Source organism: Dermacentor variabilis, chromosome 6 (assembly GCF_050947875.1).
Source record: "Dermacentor variabilis isolate Ectoservices chromosome 6, ASM5094787v1, whole genome shotgun sequence".
NCBI lineage: Eukaryota > Metazoa > Arthropoda > Arachnida > Ixodida > Ixodidae > Dermacentor > Dermacentor variabilis.
This window is the reverse complement of record NC_134573.1, coordinates 179,429,272-179,454,167: the sequence shown is the minus strand read 5'-3', so window position 1 is coordinate 179,454,167 and position 24,896 is coordinate 179,429,272. Positions and strand designations below refer to the sequence as shown.

Genomic DNA, 24,896 nt, shown 5'->3' with positions numbered 1-24,896 from the left:
GGGAGATAAATCACTGACCTACAGTGAAATTGCAAAGATAAATCAGCTTCAAGAATGTTAATAATACCAGAAGTAAGAGGGTTGTAAGGCATTAGGATAAAGTTTAGACAAATCCAGATGCTTTTCATCATCTTTATAGTGACCTAATTTCTGTAGAGTTAGTATGCTTATGCATGAGTGCCAGGTTTCCTTCTATGAATCTTAGTATGAAGCATTTATGGCCTTGTGCCAGCACTCTGTCGGAGCATACTGTGCAATTTTTGTGTTTAGTCAGAGAGCAGCACATTTAATGAGGAGGGTACACCTAAGTAGTGTTTACAGAGTGGCAACACAAAGTAGCAGGACATCAATCTACTGCACCAGGTCTTGTCAAATAGTGGCATCCAAATGCTCTTTGTGATATTGTTTCCACAGACAGGGAAAAATTGGCTAAGGAGAGCAAGGGACATTACACTGCACTTTTAGCATTTTTAGTTAAGGGCCCCTCACCAGGCCACATAGCAAATTCGGTTATACATTGGAAGCTGTTACGTGCCCTCTAGGAAGCGTTGTGCCGCAAGAATTTTTCAAATTTGTTCATTAATAGCCAAGATAGAAATACTTCAGTGCCGCGAACACGATTTCAGAAGGAGAGCCACTGCCAAGAGACATCCTCTCCGCTTGCCCTGTCTAGCCTCCGCAAGCAAAGTTCCTTCCCTGGGTTCTCCCATACCTGAGCTCTGGGATTGTGTGACGCATACGACAAGGGCCCCGCCTTCATTTAGTTCCTTATTTTTTTTTCCTCACTTTTTTGTTACGCGGCGCACTTTCACTGACAGCGTCGCGCGCGAGCTGTTGCGTTTGTTTTGTTTCGCGCAGCACATGATTTTGTGTGCTTTGCACAAGAACACCTGGCTAGCGGTAAGTCAGTACTATGCAAATACTAAGGCAGACACAAGCAGTTCATAGAGCATTATCACGCGCTGGAACACAGTAGAAAATGACATACTTTCATTGTCTGCGCGTGCGACTGCACGAAGTGGGAACAAGCAGACAAAACAGTTGCTGTGGTGCAAAGTAAAACAACACACAGACATTCAGCTTGTGTGCGTTATTATTTCTGTAAACTTTAATTCGTCTATTGAAGCAACAGATTACACAAATAACAGATGTTGCCTTGAATAATTCTCGAAGTCACGTTTCACTGCGAGCGACGTCACAGCAGTACAATGTATGTACGTGCACTTGCGCGATATACGTCCACTCTCCGGCTGGCAGCATGGCACTTGCGAGCAGAAGGGCAAACAGAATTCGGTTTGAAATTTCAGCTCTTTCCGCAGCGCGTAGCGATGTAATACTTAATACTTAGTAGACACGATCATCAGCGTGCATGTGCCCACTGTGCTTGTCAGTTCAAAATGGCCAGACGTGGTGAGGGGCCTTTTCAGCATGATGTCGTATGCTTCCGTGAGCTAGGTGCAACTTGCAGTGCTGTCAGGCGGTAGTGTAACAGTGCTCAATTGCATTTTTTGATAAAATTAGTTTACTGGTTGCATTTTCTTTTATTTTCATCTGCAATGCTAGAAAGTCCGCCACAACAGTGTACACCAGAGAGAGTTTGCTCCCATTCTGCCGGCGGGGTGTGCCCTACCTCGATCATGTGTGTAAATTACTAGATTGCACTAGCTTTGGTCTCAGTGACGGCAACATGTTGGTTGTTTGAAAACACTGATGTGTCAGTCTGGCTTGACAATCTTTACCTTTAGTGTCCTTTTAATATGTGTACTCTTGGCAATTGTCAGAAGGCACACATTTGTGCTCTGGTCTATTGCCAGTAAGAAGATTGCTGGCTTTGCTGTGAGGCCAATAAATCTGCCTGAATACTTACAAGTACTGACTTTTAAGAATGTTCTTTAATTACTTTCAGAGTGCTTGCTTACCATTAACATTTCCAGTCTAAATAATGCAAGTATCATTGATCACTCATTCTTAGGCATGGGGGATATTGAGAAGAAACTTCTGTACTATGTATCCTTGTTGAGCAGTAGTGGAATGTTTGCGTGCTGTTCTATTTTAATATATTCTGTTAACAGTTTCATAGCATCTGGGGTTGGAACATCATGAATTGGGCTTATTGTACAGCAGTACTTTCCTCTCTATGTTTAGTTGACTCACTCCTCTCTATGTTTAGTTGACTTCTTGAAGACCAGCCTGTGGTTTAATAATGGGTCACAAAAGCTGTCATAAATATTGACCTCACGGTTGTGCACGACTGTAATAGCGTGCCCCCTACAGCTCCACAACCTGTGTTTCAAAATTTTCAAAGAGAACAGTTGTCTTTTTAGTTTGTTGCACTCATTAGCTAGACAAAGCATTTGCTTACAGATCTCTATATGTTGGTGCTAAAATTAAAAGCACAAGTTGTATAGGCATGTCAGCCAGTTACTTAGCTCTTAGTCTACCCTTGCATAAAAAGTAAGTAACATCGGAAGGCACAGGACATAAGAAGGAGACGGACGAAGCATTCCTTCATATGTCCTGTATCTTGCACTGTTACACATTTTTTTTATGCAACTTGTACCAGTTAGCTCAAGTTAGCACTTCATTGCAGTCTACTTTTTGTAGTTGAAGCTTCACGTAGTTTCTGTTATCCTTGGGGCCAAATCGCAGGGAAGGGATGGTTTGTGATGATGTTTGGGCCTGGCCTGTCTCTCTCCCTTTCCAGCACCCAGACCCACGGATGATGCAGATCAACCTGACAGGCTTCCTGAATGGCAAGAATGCCCGTGACTTCATGGGTGAGCTGTGGAGCCTCCTGCTCAGTGCACAGGAGACTGTTGGTGGCATTCCTGCCGAGATCCTTGAGGAGAAAAAGGCTGAGATCAGGAGGCGCCAGGTCAGTTCAGCATTGCGGTTTTCTTGTTTCAAGTCGTGTGAGCATTGCAGTAAAAAGAAAATTTTGCAAGCTAAATCCTGCAGCCGCCTATTCATGGCATAGCAGCCATCACACGCACAGTGCCAAAAATCTCCAGAGCCATTTTTTCTTTAACTTGAGTAAAACAAATTCTCTAGATTATTTTTGCAAGTGCCGAATGGTTGTTCAATCTGTTGCTGTGCTTTTCGTAAAAGTGAACTTATATGATTTTCAAGCAATATTGTGCATTTGAGAGACCCCCCTTCTCTCTCCCTCTCTCTAAGGCATTTTAAAACACCTGACTATGTCAAACTTTATTAAAGGGCCCCTAGGTCACCTCTAACATGTGCATGTATAACACATGTATCGTGTACAGAATGCTGAACATAGCAGAATGTCGAACGGAATTTTGCGAACATAGCAGGGCTATGTGCTGCAGGGAGTCACAAATTGTAAAAACAATCCCATGCAAAATGCAGTCCGTCATGGTTTGTCCTTTCACACGTTGCAATGCCAGCAGGGTCATGCATATGGCATCACTAGGGTAAACATTGTTGATTGGTTGACCATTGAGGCACAAGGGTACGCCAATGTGACAAGAGCTGGCTGTGTGCTGAAGACAGTGTCTTCAGCACACAGCTCATGCAACATCATGGTACACTGTCTCAGTGCACTCCTGTGATTACTGTAGCTGCCTGAATGTAGCCAGAAGAAACGTCCACAGCATTCTGTTCATTTGTTTAAGAGCAACATTATCATACCCGATCTTACTGCTACATGATGTCGCCGAATATCGCTCTCTGAATGTCAGTGACTCCAGATCCAGTGTGTGTGTGAAAAGCACATAGCATAGCTTCGAAACTACCGTATAATGCGGAATATAGGTCGACCCCCTTACATTGAAGCAATGAAGTCAACATAAAAATTATAAAGCACAAAACTTCGTTTTATTTAGTGGTGCCGCCATACTCGTCACCTGCTCATTCGCTTGAGCTGTGTGAACTCTCGTCCGAAGACGACTGCTTTTCACTGGCTGCGTCCCACAACATGTCATCCTCTGTGCCGTCCAAGGAGTTGCCATTGCAACACTTCTTGAATGCCCGCACCACCATATTGTTGGGCAGCGAGCGCCAAGCCTGCGACACCGATGTGGCCACAGGGGCGAGAGGCGGCCTGCACAGCCGGCCGGTTGGGGTCGTCGGGTTGTCGTTGGCCATCCACTGATTATACTGTTCACGGACATGGTCTTTAAAGGGCTTGTTGAGCGCGACATCCAGTGGCGGAAGTGTTGGCGTCATGCCTCCCGGAATGACGGCTAGCTCCGTCCTCCCATCGCGGAGTGCCTGCTTTACACCTTCGATCAAATGCCCGCAAAATGCATCCAAGATGAGCATGCTTGGACACTGCAGGAGTGCGCCGGGTCGCCGATTCTAGACGGTCTTGATCCAATTGAGCCTGAGGGCCCCATCTATATAGCCCTTTTCATTCACGCGAACAACAACATCCCGCGGAAAAGCCTCCTTCGGCAGTGTCTTCCTCTTGAAGATTATGTATGGGCGCAGCTTTCTGCCGTCTGCAGTACACGCGAGCATCACAGTGAAGCGTGAATTCTCATTCCCCGTAGAAAGAAGCTTGACTTGCGCCGCGTTCGCACACTGTGGTGGGCGACGGCATGTCGAACCACACCGGCATTTCATCAGTGTTGCCGATCTCTCCTAGCATGTAGCCATGCTGCTCCCGGAGACGGATAACATAGCATTGGAATTCGACCAGCTTCTCCTCGTATGCTTCTGGCAGATTGATGTGCGCCGTCGAAGTGTGAATCCCTTGTGTCGCATGAAGCGACGAACCCAGTAAATGGAGCCCTTGAATTGTTCCTTGGGCAGTCCGGATTCTCGGGCAATCTCGATAGCTTTGATGCGGATGAGTTCCGCTGTCACTGGCAAAGATCTGGCACTATGCTCGCGGACAAAATAAGCCGCCTTGTCTTCGAGCTCCGGGTGCACTGCATGGCACCCACGAAAGGACGTCTTCCGCGCATTGCAGGCAGACAGCTTGACTTTCTGCATTCACCAGTACCAAACGCTTTTTTCCGAGACGCCAAATTGCCACTGGGCGGACATGTTCCCATGCATTTCAACTTTCTTTTTAAATGCCGCGGTGAGCTGACGTCAAGTATTTGTACTCATGTTGTGGGTTGTCGGGAAGTTAGCTAACGCCAGAAACGATTGCTCCACAAAAAGGGAAGATGGCATCGGTCCAACTTTGTAGGCCACATTAACATGGAGGCGATAACGATGCAGATGTCAAAAGATCTGCCCTCCTACATGTTGCCAGACGATAATTCAGGTTGTGCCAAGGGCAGGTATGTAAGTCGAGGGGTGACCTTTCAGTAGCATTTTTTTGAAAAAAAACCTCGACCTCTATTCCGCACTATACGGTATGTGTTGGTGCTTCTTAAGCTGAGTGATGTCATGATACAAGTAGGGTTGTATGAATAGTGATTTTTGAGACCAAATCAAGTACGAATTGAAGCACATATCAAATAGTTTTTGAAATTTTTTGAATAATGAATAGCCATTGTGACAAATACTATAAAACAATTCTCACATCCAAATATTCTTAATGTTAGCAAGTTTTTGACATTACATAGTATGTTATTAATCGTTGCTTATTAAAATCACAAATGAAGCATTAAGAGCAAACAAGTAGCTTCATCATATGCACAGGATTCTTCAGAGAGCATGGATGATTGCTGTACAGCCTGTAAAGTATGGCCACCTAAGTGATGAAGCCTGCTCCACTATACAAGTTGTAGAGTTTTATGTCCTTACTATGCGATGGGGATGAAAACTTACCGTACTTTTGCTCAAATTTTATGCTTATTTGGGCACTGTTGACATTTTAAAGTATTCGACAACTATTTGCAATTACGAAAAAGACACTATTCGATTCGTTATTCGAAAATTTCAAGTATTCACACACCCCTAAAGTTACCGTAAAAACCCGCGCATAATACGAGGTTTTTTATTATTATTATTATTATTATTACTATTATTATTATTATTATTATTATTAGCGTCCGAAATTTTCGCCTCGTACTACAGTAAAAGCTCGTTAATTCGAATTTCACAGGGACACTTAACGAGTTCGAATTAACCGAAATTCGAACTAACGAAAGTGATTAAGAAAAGGCCACATCTGATGACAAAAAAAAAAGTACAGCAACTCTGGGTACTTTTATTTGGAAAAAAAGTCCGTAATGGTTTTTTGCTTTTTTCCTCTGAAAGCGATCGCTGTCGCTTTATCTTCCAGAGCTCGAATGAGCCGAAAAGCATCGTCTTCGCCTTCTTCGAAACTGAAGAAAAGACAGGCGTGATTCAGTCCGTCCATCACCTGTGCCAACGAATGTCGTACCGGTGTTTCACCAACATCATCATCTTCATCATTCGCGTCGTCATCGTCCACGGCCGGTTCTTCGTCTTCACCGATGACTTGGGCGATGATTTCATCATCGGTCACGGCACCGCAGACCGCGGCGCAGCTGTCGACATTCACGTAGTCGCTGAAGTCCGTATCGCAGAGCACCTCCCGTACATGAAGTGGAGCGCGGACGTCCTCTTCAACTTCATTAGCGTCTGCGTTAAGGGCTCCGAAACCACAGTGGCGGAAACAATTTGCAATGGTTTCTGTGGTTACCTGATTCCAGGCACGCACAAGCATGTGCAGGGCTGTGAGCAGAGTTACGGTATAGCTTTTCTCATTATCAGAGCACAGGAGCAACTTCTCAAGAATGTGACGTCTATAAAAACTTTTCAAATTCTTTATAACGCCCTGATCCATAGGCTGAAGAGCCACGGTGGTGTTAGCCGGAAGAAAAACGAGCTCAATGGCTCTCAATTCTATTTCCACCTTGTGCGCGGAGCAGTTGTCGACGAGGAGGAGAATCTGCCTCTTGGCAAGCTCAAATTTTCGGTCGAGTTTCCTCAGCCACTGCTTGAAAAGCTCGCCCGTCATCCAGGCCTTCTTATTTGCTGCGTAGTCGGCCGGCAGCGTGCGGATGTTCTTAAAACATCGAGGTTTCTGTGACTTCCCTATCACAAACAGGGGGAGCTTCTCTGTTCCAGTCATGTTCGCCCCGAGCAACACCGTCATGCGCTCTTTGCTGCGCTTGCCGCCTGCGCACACGTCCCCCTTGTACGTGATCGTTTTGTCCGGTAAGAGTTTAAAAAACAAGGCAGTCTCGTCGGCATTGAAAATATCGGATGGTGCGTACCTGTTCAGATGGTCTAGTAGCGCACCATTCCGCCACACGGTGCAGGTTTCTGCGTCTACGGCTTTGGCTTCGCCGCACACACTGCGGAAAACGAGGTCATGCCTGTCTCTGAAGCGGTGAAACCATCCGTCCGAAGCGGCGAAGTCGGAGACGTTCAGACGTTGCGCGAAATCAGCCGCTTTCGCTACGATAATGGGGCCACTCAATGGGATCTCCTGGCTCCGTTTTTCCTTGATCCATGTGAGCAACGCTGCCTCCAGGTCCAGGTGCTTAGCTGTCCGAAGCCTTTTCCGATCCTTGCCGAAAGTTTCAGCCTCGTAAGAGTCCTCAATCGTCCTCTTATTCTGGATGTATGTCGACAGCGTGCTTTTCGGTATATCGTGCTTCTTTGCAATTTCGTTCTTGCTCAGTTTCCCTGCATCAACTTCCCGCAGAATTTCTAATTTATCCTTCAACGTTTTGGCACGATACTTTCCACGTGACGACATCGCGGCACGCGAGCAGTGTCAGTCTGCGACGGACGCGTACAGAACAAAAGCGAGCAACGGCGCACTTTTAGGCTTCGACGTTCTGATCGCATAGGCGACGGAGAGAATGGCCGGTCTCGCGGTTGTCGCCGAACGCACTGCGTATCCTGCTGTCCATGACGATGCGGCAGAGCATTTGCGAATAAACGCAAGTGCAGCCCCCTAAAAACACGCGATGATGATAGTGTATGTCGCGCCATCTGTCGCTTAACAGCAGAGACTGCAAGCTGGCTACGGCGGCGCGCAGTTCGAATTATCCGTGGCGGACCGGATTAGCATTTGAATTAACGAGCTTTTCAATACATGGGGCTCTATGGAGCATGGCCGGACCGTGCCGATTAGTTCGAATTATTCGAAAATTCGAATTAACGAGGTGCGAATTAACGAGCTTTTACTGTATATGCAAATCTGAACAAAAATTTCAGTCAGAAATTTGGGCTAGAATTTTTGGTTTCGTTATTGCTGCGTGACTACAGCATCGTTTCTTTCAGTTTCATTATTGTTGAGTGCGCACCTTGGCAGCACACGTGCAAACCATGCTTCGCGAAGTCCATCTTCTTTATTCTGCAATGAATGTCTGGACCACAAAAACAGTACTCTGCTGCTTTCAAGAGAAAGGTTATTTTAGCCGCACAGGACATTGGCAAGAGTGTGGCCGGGAGGCAGTTGGGCCTCTACTAGGGAAGCATTCGCAGATGGCGTGGACAGAAGGAAGCGCTTTTCGCGCGCAGTGGAACGCGAAGAAGCTTTCGCGGCCTGAAGAGTGGGACATTCTTGGAAATCGAACTCGCCCTGATGGAGTTAGTACACCAACAGCGAGCCGCGCATCTAGCTGTGAGCGTGGACCTTATGCAGGCAAAAGCTAAGGAGCTTGCAAAAGAAAAAGGGCTACCGAGTTCCGCCTTCAAAGTGAATAAGCACTGGATTTATCGCTACATGTGCCGTGATGGTTTTTCCTTACGCCGCCGAACTTCGATTTCACAAAAGCTGACCAAATCGTTCGAAGAGCTGCTTGTGGTTTTCCAGTGCCACATTATTTCACTGTGCAACTCCAAGAACTTCCAGCTAGGGCAAATCGGCAATGCTGACCAAACACTGGTTTATCTGGACATGCCATCACCCTTCACCGTGCAGGAAAGGGCTCTAAACAAGTTTATGTCCAGTCCACTGGCAACGAGAAAATGTGAGTTACCGTCATGTTGTCGTGCATGGCAGATGGATACAAGCTTCCGCCCCATGTTATCTTCAAGTGCAAGACAGTGCCTAAAGGTGAGGAGGTGCCAAAACATGTAGTCGTGAGATGCCATGGGAAAGGCTGGATGAACAAGAATCTTGTGCTCGACTGGATAAAGTCCATCTGGTGTAGGCAGCCCGGCACACTGTTGTCGTTCCTGTCCATCCTCATGCTGGATGCATTTCGTTGCCATTTGGCTGACTCATTAAAGAGGATGTTGTGTGAATACGGTACTGAACTTGGCGTTATCCCGGTTGGGATGATGTCTCAGCTGCAGCCTATAGGTGTTTGCGTGAACAAGCTGTTCAAGGACGCTGTCAAGCGATGTTACGCAGACTGGATCCGCTCAGGTGAGCCTGCAATGACGCCGACCGGGCGGCTGAAGCGGGCTTTGCCAGCCGCACTATGCAAGTGGATTGCGGACGCATGGGCCTGCATACCAGAGGACCTTGTGTGTCGCGCATTCAAGAAGTGCGGCATCTCGAACGCGCTTGATGGCACAGAGGATGAGTACCTCTGGGAAGATATGTCCAACAAATAACTATCCGAAGAGAGTGCAGCTGAGGAAGACAGTGATTGAAGTGTGGAGTGCAATTTAAATAAATGTTTTCCTCGAGTTTTCCTAACTCGTACTATACATGGATAAAACTTATTTTTTCCATTTCGCGTCCCAAGAATTTCACCTCGTACTATGTGCGGGGTCGTATTATACGCTTGTTTTTACTGTAAGCTTTCAACAGTGTCTATATGCACGAAGTCTGGGCAGTGCCTAAGGATAAAACAGAGCCTAACCTCCTATCTCCTTCTGACAAAAGCTAACCTCCTTGGTATTTAGAAATTCCTGTTTTTACAGATGTTGTGTTTTTCCCCATTTTTAGTTTTCACGCAGGTGTAACTGTTACTTTCATCGTACTGCTCGTTGGATAGAAAAAAGAAAGGCACTAGAAGCATCTCCCATGAGTAAATGTGTAAGTTTGTAACAGTGAGCTAGGTTATTTGCCTTTGTTTTTGTGACCTGTGAAAGCAGAAGTAAGTTTTGTTAAAATTGTGGTTTGCACTTTGCTATGGATGAAAGTTCTTGGACTGTAGAGTTCAACACACCTGTGGGTGCAGTGGGTGTTTTGTCACCGTTCTCTGTAACCAAGACTCCCACGTTCTGGCATTGGTGAACCACACCTTCTTTCACCATGTTATCGGAACTCCACATATTCTCCAATATACTCGAGCATGCTCTCTTGTTGAACGGTACCGTGAATTACCATATTTTTCCGCTGCATACCCAATTACAATAGCCAGAAAAAAAAGAAAGAAAGAATCCGCATGCATAACTGCATATAACACCACTCAAATCTTCAAAAACAGTCTCCATTCATGGATGCATGATTCATCCACATTGTATATCTTCGACCAGCGGCTCTGTAACTGCAACACACTGGGGTGGGGAGAGAGTGGGTTCCCTAGGGGATGATAAAACTTTGAATAGACGAAAAATCAAGCCTTGAGGTGTGGCTTCACGGCAGCGCGCGCTTCATGGCAGCACGCACTGCGCTGCTGTGAAGCCACACCTCAAGGCATTTTTTTTTTCTAAGTAACCCACACCCCAACTTTACTGATAAATTTAAAAACGTTTGGTGTGGGCTATACTCATAAATATACAATAAATCAAATGGTTGTATGCTATATTATAGTTGAACAGTGGTACAACAAACACACACATAAAAATTATTGGATGTAATAAATTAAATCTGAAATTTGTCTGGTCAGGCTGGCCTTTCATTAACTATTATGCTGCTCTAGACATTACCAATGAAAGTGCCCAGAGATGCTATAATGCACTGTGGACTGTTGAGAATACACGTAAGCCCCTCACCAAAGCACTGCGAAAGCTGCAGCACAGGCCTTTCGACTCGTGCATAACACTCAAGAGAAGAGATGGTCTTTCCCCTCATGGAAAGGTCTATCCAAGACAACATCAGTTATAGCAACATGAATACATGAACATGAATAGGCAGCTCAAAGTATGTATTCTGGTAGCAGAAACATCAAATAGTCAGCAAGAGCAACTTGGACATTTGTGTATATTTTGGCCCAGAGCTTGGTTTGACTGGCCAGTAGCCAAAATGACAGTCCTGCAATATCATACCGATTATGTAGTGCCTGCCGCCATATTGTACATTCTGCATGCATCGTTAAAACAACGAGCCAGCACTATATCATGTCTTGTTCCGTGATCTGCCGTGATCTGCCGTGATCTTGAAATGTAAGCAAATACTTCCACTTGTAGACCAGTTTAGGAACTGAGCTTAGTATTTCTTACAGTGGATGTTATGCCTCCGTGCAAATTTATTTATTTATTTCAATAGCTTCAATGCCCAAAGGCATTACAGAAGGGGGTGGTGAAAAAAAAGTGTATATCGTAAGCAGTTAGTACATACAATAATCTTCAACAGCAGATTCAAATGCTGAGACATTGAGAATGGTGGCAACGAGGGCGGGCAGTTGATTCCATTCCTTGGCTGTCTTCGGGATGAAGTAATCTGAATACAAATAGTGCGACAAAAAGGGATGTCAACAAGGGATGTCAAAAAGGGATGGCAGTGGTTAGTACGACACAACAGACAAGTCGGGTCACTGAGTTCATTTTTCAGAGGTGCATTAGGAAAATTCGAATGCAACAGTGATAAATGGGACATTTTCCTATGCAGAGAGAGGCCAGGAAGCTGCAAAATGAGTTTAATCAATGATACACTGGAAGAGCATTAATAATTTGACAAAATGAAATGCACACTACTGTTTTGCTCCGATTCTAGTTGATCGATAAGAAATGTGTGACTAAGGTCTTTCAAAGCGCAGCCTTGGAAAGTTGTGGTGAAAACTAAATGTGCAATTAGCATTATTAGCAATGTAGTTAACATGGTTTTGCCAAAAAAGGTTAGCAGTTATGGGAACTTCTACGTACTTATAGGAGGTTGCTTCGTCAAACATGGAACCATCGCTGTTATAAAGAGGAGGCTTACAAATGGTCAATTTTTGGGAAACTCTCATTACTTTACTCTTTATAGCATTCAAATGCATTTGCCATGCACTGCACCAGTCAGTAATAGCGTTAAGGTCAGACTGAAGTGATGTATGATCAGCGTTATTGCGTTTACTACGTGATAAATTATGCAGTCATCAGCATATAGCCTTATAAACGATTGAACTACACATACATTAGTCAGGTCGTTAACATAATTAAATGTAGAATAGGGCCGAGGACAGAACCCTGAGGCATACCTGAAGTAACTGCATATTAGGGGGAATCAAAATCTTTAGCTGTAACAAATTGCATTCTGTTAGAAAGGAAGGTTTCAATCCAGGCAATACTATTGGGATCAATGTTTAATTTGGTTAGCTTAATACGTTGTAGTGGGTGAGACACAAGATCATATGCTTTCTGAAAATCTAGGAATATGCAATCAATGAAACGCTCGTCAAAATCAGCGAAGAGTTCATTAGTAGAACAAATCAGTTGCGTTTCACAAGAAAATTATTTACAAAACCCATGCTGTTTAGCTGCAAAAAATACATTAGGCTTGAGGAAGCTAGCTAAACTTAAGTAAATTATATGTTCTTAGAGCTTGCAGGGGATGCTAGTCAGTGATGTAGGGCTGTCATTTAGAGAAGAGTGAGTGCCGCTAGATGTAAACAATGGTACTGCCTTGCCCACTCTTTAGTTGCTGGGTAATTGGCCAGAAGAAATAGAGTATGAAAAAAGTTCTGTTAATATTATGGAATTATACATTTCAGTGTTAAAAAAAATTTCGAGTTAAGACCATCCATTCTGCATGAGGAAGACAATTTGAAGTTTTTCATTAAGTGCAACACACCAAAAGAATCTATGATCACAGGATCCATCAGTGGGTAATTGATTATACAGTACTCGGGGAAGAAGAAGTATTTTAATGATTGGAAAATGTAGAGAGGTCGGCCGGATAATGGAGCATCTGGCCTGCTACTCTACGTAAGGGAAGAGGAAGAGGGGAAGAGGGGAAAAAAGGGTCACAATGGGGGGAAGAGGGGAAAAAAGGGTCACAATTGGGGATGATAATGGGAGGAACGAAGTGAAGGACACATTACACAACTGGTATCACAGGCGTGAGTCCAGGCCCGTGTCACCTAGGAAACGTGAAAGTGCACGCATTGTCCCTGTCGTCTGCCAACTCTGTGGCCATGCGCCTAGCAAGAGGTCCTCCGACAGTGGTCCATTTCGTAAATGTCTCAATGTATCTGCCATTGTCAGTCTTTCGTGCGCATACTCAGGGCACACCATGAGCACATGTTCTATAATCTCTACAGCGCCACACACTGAACAGTCCGGGGAGTCTGTCCGTCCAATAATGTGCAAATATTTGCGCGTGAAGGCGACGCCTAATCGCAGTCTGTGTATCAGGCATGTATGAGGGCGTGGAATTCCACGCAGAATAGGAAATTTCATATCGGGATCCAGCTTTTTAAGGCGGACATGACGAGCGTCTGGCTGGGCCCAGTATCTTCTCGTCGCACTCCTCATTAATTCCGACAGGAGGCATGTGATGTCCGGTCTGGAGAATGGCACTACAGTTCGCAGGCCATTGCTAAGGGCGCGTCTTGCTGCAGCATCGGCCATCTCATTACCGTTGAGCCCACAGTGTCCAGGGATCCATTGGAACACTATGCGGTGGTGTTTTTCCTGAGCGCATGAAAGTAGCTCAGTGATCTGCAGTGCCAGAACCTGATATGCGGTGTGGCGCAGGAAGCATCCCAAAATTTGTAGCGCGGGTTTTGAGTCCGTGAAAATGCACCACTCTTGAGGTCTTTCCCCGCAGATGTGGCGAATCGCTTCCCGAATAGCAACAAGCTCTGCAGCGGTTGATGTAGAATTATGGTCTGGTATGAAACCTCAAGTCATCTGTTGGGCTGGTATCACCACAGCTGCTGTCGATGCCTTTGGTGACGGGGAGCCATCTGTGTAAACATGAACATATGTCTGGTATTCTGACCAGATGTACGCGAGAGCAAGTTGTTGTAGTCCACTGACGGGAACCAATGATTTCTTTAGTATGCCGGGGACATGTACGCATACGGAAGGTTGAACCACCACCCATGGTGGTTTGACGGGGTGATATGGAAGGGCATAACCTGATGTTATGTGGGGTAGATGGCAGCAGAGTGCACTTGTGAAACTGCTGTCCGGCCGCTCATGTAGAACCGACGTCAATGGATGGCAATGGTGTCGTGTCAGTAAGCGTAAATATACACGAAGTGGTTCGTGGGGCAGGTATATCGATAATGGGCATACGTGGGCTTCCTCAATTGTGCCTTTGTTGGAGGCACGCCGTGGCAACCCGAGGCATATTTTGAGAGCCTGCGCTTGGATGCTCTCTAATGTCCGTAAGCAGGAAATGCTCAAGTTTGAGAGTATCGGAAGGCTGTATCAAATGTAGCCTACGAAAAGAGACTGATAAAGTCTTAGTAATGAGCCTTCCGTGGGGCCCCATTTCATGCCTGTTGCGAAGCAAAGAACATGGCAAAACAGAATAAGTTTTTGCTTCAACATATTAACATGCCTCGTCCATGACAAACCGCAGTCGATGATAATGCCCAAAGATCTGTGGTGGGAGACATAAGGTGTTATGACACCGTTAATGGAGATCGGGTAGCGGCAGATGGATTTGCGCGTGAATGCAACCACAGCACATTTTTCGGCAGCTAAGCGCAAACCCTGACGCCGTATGTATCGTGAAGTAGATGACACAGCCCGTTGTAATTTCGCACGTAGTTGTGGGCGTGTTGTACCAGAAGGCCAGATGCAGATGTCATCTGCATATGCACTGATGTGGATGTGAGGTGGAAGTTCGCTCACCAGGCCAATCAGTGCCACATTAAATAATGTTGGGCTGAGAACTTCTCCCTGAGGAACTCCACGGCATACCTGATGATGGTTAGTCTCTCCGTCAGGCGTGGACATGTAAACGAAACGGCTGCTGAGGTAGCTCACAATCCACAGGTAGAGCCGGCCGCCAATACCCAAGTCATCTAGGGCATCGAGAATGGCTTCATGAAGGATGTTGTCGTAGGCCCCTTTGATATCTAAGAAAACAGCGGCGACGAGTCGGCGTTGACGTTTTTCATGTTCCACTGTTGTAACGAGGTCAATGACGCTGTCAATTGAAGAACGACCCCGCCGAAAACCGGTCATCATGTTCGGATGCTACATTCTTCAAACCAGCTTAAAGTACTCGGTGAGATTGGTAGTTAACTCATGGGTAAAAGACATGGTGAACATTTCATTTATTACGGAATAATGTTGTGAAGATGGGACAGGAACACCGTCACTGTCATTCAATGTTATTGTATTATCTTTAGAACCACCCATTATGTACCAAAGCTTTTTAGGATTTTTTAGAAGTAATGGTGGAAGAGCTCTATTTTAGAAAACATGTTTCACTTCACTAATCACATCTTTAAATACTGTATTTACTCGAATCTAACGTGCCTTCATTTTTTCCGATAAAATGGGTCCAGAAATTGTGTGCATGTTAGAATCAAGTATGACCCTAAATCTGCGTTAAATATGGCCACCTTGTGCACGCTTCGAGCCTAGGGGCCGTAGCTTCCTCCATGTTCTGTAGTATGTGTGCTTAGGTTAGTACACTGTCTGTCTTCCCGTTTTCTGCGTTTGCTCTGTCAGCATGGAAGCGCCGACTGCGAAAACACGCGATGCCGCAATTAAAAGGAAAGTGATCACATGTGCGGACAGAAATCGGGCCGCATCAGAGGCGTTCGGAGTGCTCGAAATTTGCCTGCTGCGGGACTGGCGCAAACAGAAGAGCCATTCTACTCCAGTAGCTGCTACGTATGGCGCATCCGCATGGCCCGTCTTGAAAGCAATCGGCTATGTAGGCAGAGTCTACGCATCTAGGTGCACTGCACTGTGTTCTTGTCGCTTATTTCACGTTGAAGCAAGAGGCCACACAAAGGTCAATTCGATCGCTTCTGCTACCGCACTTCCTCACTCCACCGTTTTCATAAGTTTCCACAGTCATTGAGTGAGACGTGTTTATATTTTCATGTGCACATGTGACACCATGCTTGTTCATTTAGTTAGTAAGTGAACATTTAAAAGTTTATAAGGCCGATAAAACTACTATCCTTTTTTCGTATAGCTGTCTACTAATTTGCTATCACATTGATGCTTCGCCTTTCAGACGACACTGCGACTTTATTTAACGCAACTTTAGTGCATTGGGAGTAAATCTTTGTTTTTCCAAATGAGAGAAAGTTGTATTTCTGTATGAAAGAATAAGGTGTGCAGTACTGTAAGGTACTGTAAGTCATGGCAAATGGGTGCGCGTTACAATCGAGTAAGTACGGTAGTTAGAGATGTGTGGTGGGGCTTATGCCACAACTCAGAATTGTTAGATTGCTTAAGCGTTGCAGAATGTATGCATTTTATTTCTTACTTCCATATTTTTTAAGATGTTTTAAAGAGGTACTGAACCAGACCAAACAATGTTTGCAAGGAATGGCACGTAATGACACGTATTTGTTAATTAGATACTTAACTTTGCTCTTAAACATAGACCAGTTAGGCTCAACTGTTCAAGAAAGTTAGACATGTAATTGTCAATGAAACGTGACAGTTCTTTGTTAATAAGAAAAAGTGCAGCTTTAGTATAATCCTGTATGTGATTTGGTTTCTTAGGAACATGCTTGACATTGACCTAAAGCATAAAGTTGATGGAACAGTGTGGTCACTTGGGGTAAGCAACATTAACAAGGTGGGGAGAATTTGTGAGGATAAGGTCAAGTATGGTAGAAGTTGTGGATGACATAGTTTGAGTAGGTTCAGTTATTTGTTTGCCAAAATTAGTCATAACATAAATTTACAAAATCAGCTGCTGATCCCATTGTATGGGTATGTACTGACTACATGCCAAAGCATGTTACTTTCAGAAAATTAAAATCACCCATTAGGAAGATTGAAGAATAAGAATATCTGACAAGAATGATATTAGTGCGTCATAGAGCTCAGAACAAAATTATAAAGGTGCAGTTGGTGACATGTAACAGGTAAAAATGTGGTTATGCTACTAGGAGACAGCCTGTATTTCATAACACTTCATTTTACATTGTGCTTCGTCATTGACGAGTGCTGCTGCACCGCCGTTGTCACCAGAATTAGCCACTTGGGACAGCAGATGATAATACCAATGAAAATCACATGGATTGTTAGGAAATGCAAATGCAGTCTCCATGTTTTCAACAGTTTACATTGACCATGTGCAAGCATTAATGCTACTTACAAGTGCCATGACAAAAGGATTTACTGATTCCTCACTCAGCTCAGCCTTTGGCTCCTGTTCTTACCTTGCAAGTGCATGAATTTGTGGACATGGGGGCATTTTGTTTTTGTCTGTGTTGCCATTAGGAGGAGCAAGAGAGAATGCACGACAGTGCGAAACGAGCAGAAGAACGGGAACGTGAGAAAATGGTTGAAAGGGCAAGGGAGGCAGCAGCAGCATCCCTGCGAGACCGGTCACCTGAGAAGCCAAAAGAGCGACCAAACCATACTGAAGTCAAGCCAAAGGAAAAGCCAGTCGAGGAGAAGCCACCCAGGGTGTTTGTCGAGAAGGAGCCTGAGCCTGCGCCTCGGAAAGAGTCGTCAGAGCCAAAGCCCAGAGAGAAGTAAGTTGAATTTAATTTAACCGCACATTAAGTCTTCTTGTTATTAGCCCTACACCATGCATCAGCCTTCATCCATAAGCTAGTAGGAGCTTAAGCTTTCACAATGCACTCCAAGCAGGATTTGCTCATGCAGCATCGTGTTACAGTGTATGAATTGACTGCCTAGTACAGTGGAACCCTGATTATATGACTTTCACGGGACCGCTCAAGGACATCCTATAATCCAGCCAACAAAAATTGTCTATATAACACATAGCTTTGCGCGACAGAGTTGCGAGAAGCTTCAAATTAAACTTATAGGCTAACACTCTGCAGAGCTCAGAAAATAAAACCACTAAACAAGTAAATGCAAAAGGAATGCTGCAGTGCAGGTAGCAATCATGGTTTATTGGAGGAATTAAATGTACCATTTATCGTTATCTGCAACCGCCAGCATGCTAAAATGTTTTCAGAGTGCAGCTCTTAGGCGCCCGTTTCTGTGTAGAGTGCTGACGTGCCTCGGTGTCATTCCTCGGTGTAACCAAGCAAGCGAGCACGGCGAAAGATGAGAGCTAATGCGGAGTGCAGTGGGAGATGGAAAAAGGGAGCTCTAGGAGGAAAGTGGAGCAGGAGGCTACAACGAAATCATGATGTGGAAAGTGTAGGAGAGTATGGCAAAAGGGTGAGGAGGAAAGCAGAGTGCCGCACGAGACTACAACATGGTGCCATAGTATTTGTAATCGATTGTATACGCGATGCAAATTGTGTTGTACTGTACAGTTGCCGACTGATTTTTCGAACTGCAAAAATTTGGACATGCTCAATTATTCGGTCTGCTTCGCGGCACCGCCATTCTCCCCATAGACCATAATGTATTAACAACTGCCAAAAGTTCAGACTCCTTGCAACCTCTCATCTGATTTTTCGGACACTCCTTGAGCCAACTCGATCGAGAGCACCAGGCACCGACTCTGACCGGTGCACAGTTCGACTAGCTGAACGCCATTTTTGTTTTGAACAGAGCCTCCTTGCTCCTAGAAGTGTGGTGAACCCGCAGTGGAGGGAGAACAAGAAGACAAAGGACCTATGCATCGAGGAATGAACGAGAAAGGAAGCATGTCGCTGTTTCTTTGAAGGAACTTGAGCTCAAAAAACAGTGTTGGCTGATGCCAAGATACATGTGTCCCTCATACCAACCAAAATAAACTCTATAAAGCAGTGAAACGACACATTGAGGCATTGTGCGCTGGCCTAGAGCGTGTCAGGATGGTTGAGGTTTACTTACGAGCTGTTGCGAGAGAATCTGACTTGTTACAAAGTTCAGGCCTCATACCAATGAGCTTGCTATCAGTTGATAGAAATAGCTCATTTTCGAAAATATTTGCTTCTGTATGCATCTCTTTTTATTCATATTTGAAAATGTTCGACTCTATTTGCAATGGGTATTATCATTTTTTTTTGAAGATATCTTATTCGCTGGGCATTTTACTAACCCCTCACTTCTGTTTTCTTTCGGAGTAAAATAAACACTACTCCTTAAAGTGGATTAAGTCGTTTTTCTTATTATTTTTTTTAACATGCTTACTAGAGAGTGACAGCATCGGGCGACATGGTGTCATCCTGTCCTGACATAAAACAAAGTTGTCTGTCACTCAGAGAATTTTGCAAAGGCACCCATGGAAAACCTGGAAAACTCAAGGAACTTGGAAATGTCAACTTAATAGACACCCTGAAGCATGTCAGAGTTTTCGCTATGCGAAGGGGCACTCTCTTCTTGGCAGAGGGGACGGCACCGAAAGGAAGCTGTCGGAGGCTGGTGGCGCTTCTCACGCATCCACCGTTGGTTTTCCAGTTTTGCATGGGTCGTTGGATGAGTGGGCACATTCATAATCTTGCATTATATAATGGACGTGTTTAAAGCATTGTTTTCATCGAGAGTTCTGCGGGACTGCACTAATCCCTCGTAAAACCTGGGATGTCGCAAAATCAAGGGATGCATAACCAAGGTTCCACTGTATAAGATTTTCAAACTAAAATGTGCAAAAATCAGTGTGGAGGATCTAAAATAGTGTATTTGTATAACACTAACATCTTTAATTTCCACCATCCCTTCAAAAGTCAGTCATGTAATAACTTTAAGGTCAAACTCAAATAAGTTACATGAAAATTGGTGCCATGCCTTGAAGAAATCCTTGTGGTTATGATATTTGTGAGGTCTTAGTCTTTCAAAGACATTCTGTGACTGTTACAAAAGCAGTTTTTGCCACCTTTTAGGGAACGCCATGTGATGGCTTCCTTTCATTGTTCAGTTGTAGATTTGTGGCGTAAATTATTCTGTGCTATCTGCACAAGTGCGTTGTCTCTTCTCAGGGCTGCGTCACCATCTGGCGAAGCACGGAAAGACTCTGCAGAAAAACACAGGCCTGAGAGCCCACGAAGGCAGCGCGCTTCTCCAGCCAAGGATCGGCGTCGCAGGTACAGTGGCAACTACAGTAATAATCGACACACTCTTGTATGCAACTTCCAGTGGGTGAGCATATGTGCATGGGCGCCTTACTACTAGGTTTAGTTACTAAGTAGAGTAAATGTTTCGGCAAATTTTTCCAATTATACATTTTTGTGTTATTGTGCACACAGCTATACAAGAAGACATGACAGGCACAGGCACAAACTGCCAACAGAGTTGGAAAAAGCTGTCTGGCATCTAGAAACTAGATACAGCCAAAACCTGCAATAACGAAATCCCGTGACTACGAAATATTTTCATATCTCCAGTGAACATTTCGTAGCTCTCGGCAACGAAATTCGCCGGAATGTTACCCCGCTTATTACAGTGAAACCGTAGTTGGCTGGAGCTCAGAAAAGGTATGTACCGTACTTACTCGCATAATTATCGCACTTTCTTGTAAAAAAAAAATTGATGCAAATTTAGGGGTGTGATTATTACGCGGGTTAAATTTCCCACGCAAAGAAACATTTTCTTCTTTGTTCCCGCATTTGCAGCGGTATGACAAGCAGGCGGCTGCCCGGCTACCGCTGTCAGTGCGGGACACCAAAACAAAAACGGCGGTCGGCAGAGCAAGCCGAACGCTCCGAACGCGATTATTTTTCTTCCCGTGAGTACATTACGTGCATTGAAACAGTTTCTTCCCCATCAGTAATGAATAATATCGTTAATATCGGCAAGTTTGCGACAATAACTTAGCCATGTCCACTTTGAGGGGACAGAAACAGAGATGGGTGCACTTAGCTGCCAGTGACATAGAAACTAAAGCAGAACTTTTTGTTGGGCTAGTTGGGGCATGTTACTGAAGTACTAAAGCGCCAAACAGACGATACAAGAAGCACTTGTCTGTGTCTCTTCTTGTGTCATCTGTTTGGCGCTTTAGTACTTCAGTGACATAGAAACATATGGCGGGCATGCTGCGGAAACTGCGGCATTTGTCTTCACTGCTATTCTAATACGGCACGTTCCTGCAAAGGGTGGGCGAATATCTTAGCCGTGTTACAAGTGTCGGCGTATAAATTGGGTACACTTTAACATATCAGTGTAAACGTGGCCACTATCGTTGCCGGTCGCGATTTGTCGCGTGCCCACGAGTGCAGACGAGAAGAATCGAAAGGCGCCCTTTGTGTTGTTGTTGTTGACCGAAACCATTATGAAGCCTACAAATAATAAAGCCAAGGCAAGTTTGGTTGTAGCTTTCTTTTTCTTCATGGAAGTGCAAAAAGTGATGAAAGGAATGAAATGGGGCATCTGCTTAAGAATGTTGAGTGCGTGCAGACCGCTTGGTATGTCTTCAAGAGTCGTTCGCGCAGCATTCTACAGATGGTAAGCGCGATCATCATTAGCTACATTTGGCACACGACATATTGGTGCGACAAGTTCAGGACGCGATCATTACACCGGAAAGAAAAAAAAATAGAATTTTGACGACAAAATTTAAGGGTGCGATCATTACGCGAGTGCGATCATTATGCGAGTAAATACGGTACTAAACGGTAGTACTGCTTAACTGAAATAGCATGAGGTCGCCCACTTGCCTATGAAAAATAGAATTCCGAGAGAATTCAATCTCTTCTTGCTCGCAGCAGCACTGCCGAGCAAGTTCTTCGCATTCTAAATGCCACACACCATAGTCAACGGTAGATCCCTGTCACATGCCTGTGCCAACTTCTTTGGGCCACATTCGATAGCATGAATGATGTCCAATTTTTCTTCTATGCTGAGCACCCGGTGTTTTTTACCCAAGCTTCAGCATGACGTGAACCCTAGCTTGCATAACGCCACAAGACTCTCTGCCACAGCGTTGAAATGATGTTTATGTTGATGTGACTTCACTCGCAAACGCACAGTGCTTTGGAGGCCATTGTTCTGATCTTTGAGGCTTGTTGTTCTGTCAGGCCACCCGATGGGGACGGTGCACCGCCGTGATTGCACGATGAAAAGTGGAAACACTACGTGCTAACCGATACATACGCGATTAGCTGGTGCAGTTTATGTGGATTCAAAACGCATTATGTTCAATGGCTGCTAAGCTGGGTATTTGACTTTACTAAGTACTTTTAAAACAAAACTACAGCTTAAGGGGTGAGGCTACCCTGGATACCGAACTTTCTTATATTTTAAAATATCCGGATGAAACTTTAAGCGTATTTTCACACAACCGAACTATGAGAAACTGCGAAGTTTCATGAAGATGTGTTTATTAGTTCGGGTTATTGAGGTCTAACTAGGTGGTTCATGTGTATGCCTGAGGAAGAGCCTGGAGAAATCCCAGGACATCTTAGGAAGCTGAAATTCACTGTGATGATCCTTTGATAGATATCCCAGGGGGCTACAAAGCCCCTTTTTTTTAATTTCCCCTCCAAAAAATTTTAACAACTTTGAATTTAGTCAAGTGTTCGATGAAAACTCGTCTGGTGAGGAAGCGTATTGGTGCCAAAAAAACATGCATTTCGGGCCCCTTACAGGTCCCTTGATCACAACGAAGATATGAGCATGGGCACCCGGCTATTTATGGGGGAGGTGGCGCAGCGTGCGGGTGTATTATGTCAGGAAGATTACCTCGCATCCTGTTTATCGTGCATCTAGTTGATTGGATGTAAAATGATTCTAAAAGCAAATGGTCAGATAAGTGTTTCTCTATTGCGATGATGGCTGCCAAGTCCCAGCCAATGATATGTCCGGTTAGTTCGTGATGTTCCACCAGGGCATTCGCGGTTGTGTGGCCCTTGGCGACGTCATTCATGTGTTGTTTCAAGCGCCGTTTAAAATTTCCACTCTTGCCGATGTACGACACGTCACACTTTAAACCAAGATGGTGCGGGCAGGCCACATGGGCCGGGAATGGCGCGCGCTGTAAGTTTGTCTTCATTTCGGCACTTGCGCGTGTCTTGTGGGCCACAATGGCCTCAAAAGTAGCACTTTTTTGTTTTACTTCGCGGTTGAATTAGGTGCTGATAATTATAGAACAGGTAGTTTATGAGACATAGAACCCAAAAATATTGTTTTTCAAAATCAACCTTTTCGCGATTTTTTGGTTTTCAAGGGGTACCCCCTTAAGCGGGTACGGTTTAACAAGGTCTTCCTGTACTTATTCACGCAAGACTAGCAGGCTACAAAATGCGCTCAATCCATTACTTTGCACTAAAATTGCGTAAAGTAGCACCACATTATACTTATGTGGGTGCCGACATTTTTCTTTACAAAAAACAAGCAAGCACCGAAAGTGATCACGCTGGAAATGCATCGTGGCCGCTGTCTTGTTCATTGATCACCCGTTTGAAGCGGCAACACATGTTGCTACCGACATGCGACAACGGTTTTTGCACACCTAGTGCAGTGAGTAGCAAGAAAAATGCAGCAAAAACAAGGAAATCCATGTCCCTCTGACGTGGTTTTGGTTATGGTGCTTTTAAGATGGTGGTCGCAGCATGGAAGTGCCACGCATCGGGCAGTGATTGAACAGTTGTCTGGGAGTATGCATTCGTTGCTTCAAGAACACTGGTTTTGGTGCCGCTTGACAGACATAGCGTGCGTATTTAATGCCAGACGTAAATTTGCGTTAAGGGGCCATAATCTCGATCGACTTCCTTCGAGGTATACGAGATACGATCACTTTTGCGCTCGGCACTGGACGCTTCGGCACCTGCGGGCTTGTACTGGAGAAATGCTGCTGCATGCTTGGAGCACTGTTACCATGTGTCCGGAGCTGAGTTGCGCAAAATCTTGCAAAAGTGATTGTATCTCCAAGAGCAATTCACCGAGAATACTGCTTCACGGCAGTGCTGCCACTGCTGACCGGCACATGCGGTGCAGTTTTTACTGTTGGCGATGCGGTTCGATATCCTTGAGCAAGCTTGCCAAAGTAGGCTAACGAAATTTCGACAGTAAAGTTTCGTTCTGTGATGCATTACCTATCTGTGCTGTCTCACTTCGCAACAACGAAATTCTCACGAAAGTGATTTTTTTTTTTTTTTTTTGCATTATCCGCTAATTTCGTTATTGTGAGGTTCAATTGTAGTCATTCAAGCCCAAGAGGCTCAAGCTCTTTAAGGTTTCTAGCTTGTACACCACGGTCAATTACCTTGCCAAAGTAAAGGAAGTGGTCTATGTATGGAAAGAGCTTGAGCAAATCTGCCTCGTCCATTGGTGTAGGACAGAGACAGACCTCTTATATTACGTCAACAAATTGCTGAGCACCAGAGCCATGCACAAACCAATCCACACCCCTTCTTTGTGTGTGCATGTAACATGTTTTGTCTTCACCATAGTAGGTTTAGTTAATTCAAACCAGCATTTTGAAGCAATTCCGACTCCATCAGGGGACGTATGGCGACAGCTTTGCTACCTGCTTGTAGCACCTTTGCAACATCACCTCCCACAGAAACAACTGCCGTGGTGATGGTGATGTATGGGGTTTGATGGCATGAGACAGCCACCATAGTAACTCCCTGATGAAGTCTGAACGATTCTGAAATTTTGAGTCAAGTAAGCCTACTAATTAATTAGCGTTTACGTAATTCATAAATTTCTCTAGTGTTTCCCTACCAGGCTGCATGCAGTTGAATGTTCATCTACAAGAGTTGGGAAGCTGGTGTACTGCTCTCGAAGGTTAAGAAAAAGAAAAGACTGAGATGGAGTGTTATATAATGTTCTTTGTCACTTTATTTCTTTGTGCTTGTGGACAAAAAGCAGATTAGTTGCATGGCATCGGTGGATATGCCACAAAAACCGCATGGTTTTCTTCCTGCTCTTTCATCAGTGAGAGAGCG

The 24,896-nt window shown here is 44.8% G+C and overlaps 1 protein-coding gene across 5 annotated transcripts in view; it reads left to right on the top strand.

Moving 5' to 3' along the window:
• The window catches only part of Srrm1 (Serine-arginine repetitive matrix 1), an 83,255-nt gene that overhangs the window by 3,136 nt on the left and 55,223 nt on the right, over nucleotides 1–24,896 (top strand). For all 5 annotated transcript variants that reach the window (XM_075696997.1, XM_075696993.1, XM_075696992.1 and 2 more), the window contains exons 4-6: nucleotides 2,705–2,875; nucleotides 17,383–17,639; nucleotides 19,989–20,093. In XM_075696997.1, coding sequence (XP_075553112.1) covers nucleotides 2,705–2,875; nucleotides 17,383–17,639; nucleotides 19,989–20,093 — 533 coding nt within the window. The remainder of the gene's footprint in view (nucleotides 1–2,704; nucleotides 2,876–17,382; nucleotides 17,640–19,988; nucleotides 20,094–24,896) is intronic.